General features: G+C 35.4%; 1 protein-coding gene across 2 annotated transcripts; it reads right to left on the reverse strand.

Moving 5' to 3' along the window:
* Positions 1-468: 468 nt before the first annotated feature.
* Positions 469-5892, reverse strand: LOC575250 (sushi, nidogen and EGF-like domain-containing protein 1). 2 transcript variants are annotated; one of them, XM_011678288.2, is made up of 5 exons: positions 5620-5892; positions 3346-3535; positions 2980-3105; positions 2552-2647; positions 469-1712 (listed from the first exon to the last, which is right to left on the reverse strand). In XM_011678288.2, exons 2-5 carry the CDS (start codon positions 3497-3499, stop codon positions 1696-1698), a joined length of 393 nt encoding a protein of 130 aa, XP_011676590.1. In that variant the 5' UTR covers positions 3500-3535; positions 5620-5892; the 3' UTR covers positions 469-1695. The 2 variants fall into 2 exon arrangements, with proteins under 2 accessions (XP_011676590.1, XP_780758.1); XM_775665.5 differs by having other exon boundaries at positions 3346-3547; positions 5620-5891.
* Between the last annotated feature and the right edge of the window lie 3938 nt (positions 5893-9830).

Consider the following 9830-nt stretch of genomic DNA (forward strand, 5'->3'; position numbering starts at 1 on the left):
ATGATTGTTAGTAAACTGGTCTATTTCAATAGCCTTGTATGAACAAGCCAATCAGGTACATATAATAATATTGCATAATACGAACACGATTTTTTTTTGGACGTATAACGGGTTCATGAAATATTACCTCTTTTTTTCGATTATAGTTGCGTTCGTGAGCTTTTTTTTCTTCTTTTCTTTCTTTTTTGCAATATGCTTGATCGAATTAAATATTTTTCAGTGCCCTTCCAATATGATTCACTAAATCAAAGATAATACTCTCACTGAACATTTTTTATTCCACAAGGTCTAAAACATTTCTTTTTAATATGGATTCATTGTATAATGCACACATCTCTTACGGCATCATAAATAACAAACATAAAGGGTTCAGATCAATAACAGGTTAAAGATGTAAAACACAAACATGATTCCTGGTAGACATACATTTGTATGACTCTACAATAAAAACAACAATTTGCTATTAAGTTCTTTTTGTTTTTGTTTATTAGTAACGTTGAACAAATTCACATTAATCGTAACTTGGGAATATCATTATGTTGGGTTGCTCTGGTGTCGGTCTAGTTGATGTGACTGAGGTTAAACGATATCTCCTCAAAAAAATAATGATAACTTCGAACGAAAGATACAGCTAATAATAATTTGTCTCTCTGGCAATTAATTCACTGAACACGGGAAATTAAATAAAAACACGGGTAAAATCAAGATCAAATGACATCTGTTGATAGGCGACATAATTATCTAGAATCAGTATGAAAGACGGCATTTTCAAAGTTAAAAAACTTTGTCAAGTAGTTTGTTGTCGAATCACCTTCTTGCAGTGCCGGTAACAGGATAGGATAAAAAGATCGATACACTTGTAATGTCTTCCCTCAAGAAGGTCGTAACTGCTATACACAATATGCTCTCATGGCCAAGTTCTTGCAGACAGCCGCCGATATGGATCATCATCTTCTTCAGCGAGAAGACAAAATTGTTTGGACCTCGTCAAGTCGTCTTAAAAAAGTTCAAAAGCAAAAGTGGTTGACGTTCATGAGGCTAATTGCCCTTTTTGTTAACCCCACATTCCCATAAAATTTTGTTTGTTCCTTCCCTTTGTATTTTTCTCTGTTATCGATCTTTATGTGAATATCATGTTTGTATGTTTTAATGTTTTTTTATGGAGAATGAAAATAAATGAATTGAATTGAATTGAACATAATCCATGAAACCTCTCCACCAAGCTTCCAACTGAAACAAGAATACAAGAAGATGTGAGTCGATCTTGTCTTCTTGTCTCGATGAGATTAGGATTCTTTATATTTGTAATTTGTTTTGTAATCTTTTACCAGTGAAAAATAAATCGGGATTAACAAACAAAGTTAGTCCGAGGTCTAAGCTTCCTTTTGTTAAAGGTGATTTTAGACCCAGGGTTGGATTTAAAGGAATTAGAGAAGAAGGCTTAAAGGGATGCTTGTATGGTGTACCCGTTCAGTTTTCCTCACTATTGTACCACACCATGCAATCCTATCAATTAAAGGAATTAATAGAATACGGACCAACAATAATAATATAAGTGAGATTCGGGATCTATATTCATCATGTCTTTTTTTGGGCTTCTATATTGATTCCTGTCTGATGCATTATCCAAACATGTCCGGGTAGGCATGGTCACCGTAGGCATGGCCACATCCGCACAACGCCTTTCTTATGTAGCTAAAAGTCGTATAGATCTGGGCAGAGAAATGATAGAAAATAAAGTGTATTAATATCAAACAGAAATAATGGGACAACTGCTTCCAAGTGAATGCCCCCATGTTATAGAGGAATTACCCAATAAAGATCACTTCCTGCTAACATTAGCATGGTTATCGAACACACTGAAAGCTACATAGAGGTAATCAAATAAGGTATTTTCGTAATTATAACCAATTTATGCATAATAACATATGCCTTTGTGAAGCGACTTGATACGAATTATTTCATTCATCTGTTGCGAATCAAATGCATCTCAGTAGTCAGAATTCAAATTGCATACATAAGTTTTTGCTGGATAGAACAAACATTATTGCTTTCCCTACCTATAACAACACATATTATATTCATTACTATATTCATTACTATTAATCATTATTCGTAACAGGTGAATAAAAATGATACGTATCGAGGCACATAATTTGGTTACATTACAAAAACGTCTAATAGTGATAGTGATATAGGCTAGTTGAATTCTAACTGTCCGGGAGTAAACATCCGGGATTAAGGATATAGTTTTCCAGTGGTGATGGTCCAGGAGTTAGTTTCCCCAAGAATCAGAAATATTTACTTGATATTAATTTGATAATTTTCTTTCGTTATTTCCATTGTTAAACAACGATGTAACAACGAGATAGCAAGTATAATCTTTCATTTCTATTGTCCTTACTGTCATATGCACATTCAGTGTTCATTATTTTAAACGCACGTATCAAAGCGTAAACAAAAGTAGATTGAAAGATAAAATTTTTAAAAAGCACTCGGAAAAATATAAATTCTCCTCTCTTCTTAATAATAATATCATATTTATTTTTACCGTCAAAACATATTCCATCCCGGTTGAATTTGTTAGCGTGACACGGTATGTAGCGTCCTGGATACTGAGCTCTGACTGGTTTGGGTTTAGTTGAAACTGTTCGGAGAGACGAAATGAACATAAGGTCAAACTTATTGAGAGACTTGGAGAATAAAATAATACATTTACATAATTAGCTTTAAATTCAAAGTTTCAAAGTACCTGGTTCATGACTCCATAATGCGATACTGCGATTACATCCATGCAGTTAAGACGAGGAAATAGCCACGTGATCCTATTTATCTTTTTTGTTAACTTTCAAATTTTAAAATACCATTGATGACATCATCCTATTGAAATTTTATTTCTTAATTGTACAATGAATTGATTCGGTCCAGTCGTCAAATATCACTTCATTTCTCTACCAGACTGGTGTTAATCAGACTCACCCGTCTCACAATGTCGTCCAATCCACTGTGTAGTACAAAAACATCTGTAATAGCTTAGGGCACCAAACTTCTCATAGCATGTCCCTCCATTTTGACAAGGGTTGGAGTCACATGGGTGGCCTGGAGCTGGAGAAAGGTCAAATGTTATTAACTCACAATCATGATGAAAAGGAGATAAAAAGTATGTGATTGAATATATGCTGATGAACATCAATTGAAAGTTTCAATGATAGCAAATTGATTCGCTACATTGGCCTCCTTTTTAAAATCCATCATATTGTCTGGTTCTTGAGTTTACCTGATATTCAAACTGACATAGTTTCATTTGAAAGAAAAGACTTATTGAGCATTAGTATTTAGACTTACCAACACACGTTTTCTCTTCTACTTCCTCCTCGATATCTTCTACAGGACATACATCAGTGAAATCGACATCGTCGTCTTTGTCGTCATCATTCGCCTGAACAAGGGTGACGAAGACGAGGGCGAACACGGCAAGAATCCATATTTTCTTTAACATGATGAAGAATGTCTTCAAGTCAACCTCAGTTAAATCCTATAGAAAGATCTGAAGAGGTGAGAACATGACATAATTTGTATTCGTATCGGCCCATATAACAGTCACATGATTTACTGAAGTGAGAGAAGTATTATCTGAACAAGAAATCACTTTAATAAGTAAAAATAAGTCGTCTGAATCCCCCCTCCCCCCCCCCCCCCCACTCCGGGGTCGAAGGGACCGCATTTGTGTTCCAAAAACCTCCGGTAAAGGAATACTTTTCGCGCTGCAAAGTCAGGCCCGAGAATTGTGAAAATAAGGGGGTGTATTTGACTTTTCACTCCGAGATTTCTTTAAAAAGGGGGTGTCCCCCCCCCACTCTTTTTTTATTCCTGAGGATTTTAAAAAGGGGGTTATAAAATATCCACAAAAAACGGGGGGGGGGTTCTCTCTCTCCCTCTTTGGACTCCTGAGAAATTTAAAAAGGGGGTTATAAAATGTCTTCGATATCATAGATAGGGGGTTACATTTAGCAGTCTTCCGGATTAAGGGGGTCTCCAAGGCAGGAAAAGCCCGCGAAAGAGGGTTCAGAAATGTTGGCAGCCCTGAGAAAGGGGGTGCCAAAGGGAGGGAACATGCATACGCGTGCCCTAAAGAACACTGAGTGGGGGTCTGAATCATAACAGATACTAAAGTACATGATAAAGTTCGCGACTCTCTCTCTCTCTCTCTCTGTTTCACTGTCCGATTCCTCAAATACACTGTTGCTCATAACGGTGGAATATTTTTTTTTATCCCAATTTATGGAATTATTTTAAAAATAATTTAAAAATACTAGATCTAGATAATAGTATACAGTCTCAGATTTTATTGAATAATAATTTGCCAATATGTGTTTTGCGTGACTGCTAAAGCATGTATATTATGCTACTATGTTTATCAACTAGGGGACCTATGCCCTTAAGTCATAAATGACAGTAATGAGGATTAATGCCTCACAGAAGGGCTCTGATATAGCACATCGACACGGTGTTGATCCTGGGGCCTCACAGTTACGAGGCCATTGCTTTGTCACTGAACCATGACTGTACGCAGCGGGGGCTATGGTAGGGGGCAGTTTCCATAAATTAAAAAAAAAACAGATAATGCAATAAATATTCAATAATTTATTGCATTCTACCCCGGTCCCCAACATAAAAAATCCTCTGGACGGCCATGCATTATGGCTCAAGGCATGGGCACACAGGAGATTTTTTGATGTTGGGGACCGGGGTAGAATGCAATAAATTATTGAAAATTTATTGCATTTTCTGTTTTTTTTTTAATTTATGGAAACTGCCCCCTACCATAGCCCCCGCTGCGTACAGTCATGGTTCAGTGACAAAGCAATGGCCTCGTAACTGTGAGGCCCCAGGATCAACACCGTGTCGATGTGCTATATTAGTGCCCTTTTGTGAGGCATTAATCCTCATTACTGTCATTTATGACTTAAGGGCATAGGTCCCCTAGTTGATAAACATAGTAGCATAATATACATGCTTTAGCAGTCACGCAAAACACATATTGGCAAATTATTATTCAATAAAATCTGAGACTGTATACTATTATCTAGATCTAGTATTTTTAAATTATTTTTAAAATAATTCCATAAATTGGGATAAAAAAAAATATTCCACCGTTATGAGCAACAGTGTATGTATGGCCACCACCACCAAGCACTCTTAGAGAAACGAGCAATGGCTAAAGTATTGCTTATTTTACACGTGGGGTTTCCTTGTAGGCTTCACGAGTAAAAAAAAATATATTTATGAAAGTAACAAATATACGAGGCTGTTTGATACCCCTCCCCCCACGCATACACACACTCTAAAAACTGAAATGTTAAATCACCATTTAAAAGGGCCGAGGAGTAGCCACTCTTTCAAAATGGTAGATTAACACTTTGAACATGCTGGATCCAACACTATAAAGGTTGAATCTAGCAGGTTAAAAGAAACAATCTGACATTTTGAAAGAGTGGTCACTCCTCGGCTCTTTTAAATTGACATTTAACATTTCAGTTTTAAGAGTGCACCCTTGCATAGTAAATCAAATCAACCTAATCTCAAAGCAAGTGTATAATACAGTACACGTGCACATACCTCAGCACGGATATTAAAGGTCCGATAAAATTCTTCGTAACTCTTGACTGAATTGCTTCCACAAATTACAAGTCTCCTCTTTTTTTTGGAAAGAATATCTTTATTCAGTATTGTGTAGTATGAGTATTCTGGAAGTAGCACAACGCTGCACGACGTGATACAACCAGTCAAACAACTGCCAGTAAATATATGGAAAATAATCTGTGTAGCAGGATCTATATATAAGGTACCCTCATTATTATACAGTCTGCATTTCAACGAAAGTACACCAGTGCAGTTTCTTCACAATGCAATGTTGCTTTTTTTTTCAGTGTCCTCTTTTTAATACCGCTATAGAAAAGGCCTGGCCCAACCCACGGAAGAGTGACTTTCTTTCAAAGGGTCTTAAGTGTATAGCTGAATGCTCTCAAGTCTCCTTCGAGCTAAGACTTCGTTTGTTTAGATTGAGTATGAAATCCAACCTATGCTTATAATACATGAATGAATAATTGTCTTAATTCAAGCCATGTTTAGCCAGCGTTAGACAAGGTGGTTCACAAAAATAGCTATAATACATGATGTAAGTAAATAATGATACATAACTCCCAAAGAAGCGAGTCCTAGCAATTTCTCGAAACTCTATACCTCCCTTTCTCATTCCATTTCTCCTACACAAAGTGATCCCCAGCTATGAGAGTTACCAGTAACTTTTTTCACGACATATCAGGTTTAAGAACTGATTGGGCCTATTCATGTTTTAAATGTATAAATATTTTTTGTTGTGTTAAAACAAAAAATCTGTGCTGTATCATCTGACTATAATCCACTAAAGAGTGTGGTAAAACACCTTTTACCACATCGTACATAAATGTTGATACAAGAAGTTCATGAAGTTGAAAAATATTTAAAACGTTAGACTTTGGAAAAGAGCTTTGGAATCTGTTCTAATTGGACTGAATGTAATTGCTCTCATTGCCATTTTTTTTACTTAAATATATACAATTTAGATTACTTTTGTAAGTGCTCCCCCATACTTCTACTCCATAAGAGAGGTGAGGCTGTATAAAAGCCTTATATAATAACACAAGTATATTCTTGGGAACAAAATGTCTCAGTTTAAACAGAATACCTACTTTCTTTCTTATGCATTTGTTTATTGTCTGAATAATATTCAGACAATTCTTTCCATGAAAGGTGATAATCAATTTCAATTCCTACAAATGATGCAACGGATACCTCTTTAATATCTGATCTTGATATTCTAACAGATCCTTTTTTTGTCTATTGATCTACCTATGGATTTCATAATCATATAGTTTGTTTTCTGTATGTTAATTGTGACTTCATTTGCATTACACCATTCCTGCATGTTCATTAAATTTTCACTTACAATTTCTAAATCAATTTCTTTTTGTCTAAGATTAAGAGTATGAAAAAGATTTGAGTCATCAGCAAATAATCTGAAATTGAAAAGGTTTGTGGAGTTATGTAAGTCATTTGTATATATATATATATATATATATATATATATATATATATATAGTAAAAATAATGTTAGTCCAAGAACGGAGCCTTGAGGGACACCACATGTTATATTCGATTTCAAAGACATTTTGTCTTTATATTGTCTTATGTTTTTTTTGTGTATACATTGATGTTTGTAGAAAATAAAAAGAAGAAGATGATGCTTGTACACATAGGCGCCGGAAGTGGGGGGGGGGCAGGGGGGCAGGGGGGCAGTTCCCCCAGTCAAAAAAGTGGGGGGGGGGGGCAAAACGCATTTTTGCCCCCCCCCCCCCCCCCCCCCCCCCAAAAAAAAAAAAAAAAAAAAAAAAAAAAAACAGTAAAGGAGTAAACATGGTTTGTATTTTTAATCCAAAAGAACGTAACAATAATAAAAACCGAATTAAATCACATATACAATTCCAATCAAAGAAAAAGGAAAGTTCACAGGAATTAAATTTCATAAACATCGCGCTTTCCACCTATACGGTACTTTAAATGGAGGTCTCTATAATAGCGATACGCGCATTGCGTGGACATCGTGTGCGAGAATGGGAAAGCGTGTCCGTTTTTTGGTTATAGGGATGAGAAGACATGAGCCCCTGAACGCTGGCGTACTGATGGGGGGGGGGGGGGTAATGCATTTCTTATTCGAAACAAGTGATTTACAAATGTTGATGTTGTGACATGATTTTCCGAAAGAGGCGGAGCAAGAAGAGGAAAATAATGATGAATTTGTAGAATTTCTATAACGTACGAAAACACAAGTATATATAAAATGAAAAAGTATGAACCGGCAGAAGAATACAAATTTCAATCATATAACATGTCATTTACTTCTCTTATCTGACTGTCAAGTATTAGGTATTCCTTTAATTTCCTCTTAAAATGAGCACATTTTTCTATTTCCTTTACACCATTGGGAAGGGAATTCCAATGTTTTATGGCATTGTAATAAAACGAATTTCCAATACTACCTACTCTTTCTGGTAAGTTAAAGTTGAATCGGCTATTTCTTGTATTATAAACATAGAGTAGTACGCTGTCATCTGCGTACAATAATAGTTTGAAGTCTTTTATACAAATACACATATCATTTATATAACTTGAAAATAGAATTGGGCCTAAAATGCTTCCCCGAGGAACACCGCATGTTATAGGCATTAGTTTGGAACGAATATCATGAATGGCCACTACTTGGTGCCGATTAGATAAGTAGGATCTGAACCAATCTAAACTTGCCTTATCAAAACCCATGAGTTGTAACTTCTTCAATAAGACGCAATGATTAACTGTATCAAAAACTTTTTGCAGATCAAGGAGCACCATACCAACAAAGCGCCCTTGGGAAGTTTCTCTCCTCAAATAATCAGTCAAATGAATTAGACATGTTTCAGTCGAATAATCATGTCGAAAACCAGATTGAAATTCATAAATTATATTATTTTCTTTGAAGTATCTTTCAATTTGAACACAGACCGATTTTTCTAGAATCTTTTATGCTACGCTTAAAACACTAATAGGTCTATAGTTGCTAACATCAGTTTTATCTTTCTTTTTATAAAGTGGAGTCACTTTTGCTATTTTCATATCCTCTGGAAAAGTACGCGTCAAGATATTAGATAGGTTCATTAAGTAACTTAGAGGCTTAAATAAAACCTTAGCACCATCTTTTAGAAATTTAGCTGGAATCATGTCTAACCCAGTACTTTTTGATACATTCAACTTACGTAACTCTTTGAAAACAAATTGTTCACTGATTGGTAATAACTCGAAGCTGTTTTCACGTACACCTTTTCTTTCGTAAAACTCACGAATACAATCATTGTCTGCGCTGAGAAAGTCTTTGGAAGGGGGGAGCTTGTCTACTAATTTGGCAGCCACATTTGTGAAATGAGAATTGAATTCATCAGCGATGGCCATCTTATCATGACATAATTCCCCATCAATTTTAATGACAGATTCTTGTTCTTTTCGCTTCTCATTTTTTTTAATCCTAAGCTTTTTAGATTCTGCCAATTTTTTTAAAATCTTGTTTATTTTCTTCTATCTTGTTTTGTAAGTAATCGAGTTTAGCCTTTTTCACCTCTCTTTGGACCATATTTCTTAATACTCTGTATCTTTTATAGAGTGTCTCATCTTTTGCTCTTTTCCTCAATTTTTTGTATACTATATTTCTCTCTTGAATTAGGGAAAGAATATCTTTAGTCACCCAAGTTTCTGATTTTTGTTTTATTCTTATCCGTTTCAGTGGCGCTATCATATTCAAATTTGAGATAAAAACATGTTGAAATATTGACCATGCCTCATTTACATCTGTACAGTCAGTTATTCGTGACCAATCAACAACAGATAGTTGAAGATTGAAAGACTCTTTTGTATATTTTTTCATGGATCTGATATCATTAGTCTTGTGATAGCCAGTCTAATATTTTTCCGTGTACAGAAAGTAAAAGAATTGTCGCTAATACCTAGTTCAATGACACATAGTTCGTGACATATGTTGTTTTTATTCTCATATCTGATTGAGCCTATGCATGTTTAATGTGTATAAATATTGTGTGTATTTTTTGTATATGCATGCATTGGTGTTTGTAGAAAATAAAAAGATTAGATCGAAGAAGATGATGCTCGTACATTATGCACCTTGTCTATCGCATAGGTCTAACGCCATCTACGATGTAGATCCGGTATGGTATACCGTACGTGCGCCGTATGCTGCACACACA

The sequence above is a fragment of the Strongylocentrotus purpuratus genome, unplaced genomic scaffold (assembly GCF_000002235.5).
Source record: "Strongylocentrotus purpuratus isolate Spur 01 unplaced genomic scaffold, Spur_5.0 spur5_scaffold_11, whole genome shotgun sequence".
Classification (NCBI taxonomy): domain Eukaryota; kingdom Metazoa; phylum Echinodermata; class Echinoidea; order Camarodonta; family Strongylocentrotidae; genus Strongylocentrotus; species Strongylocentrotus purpuratus.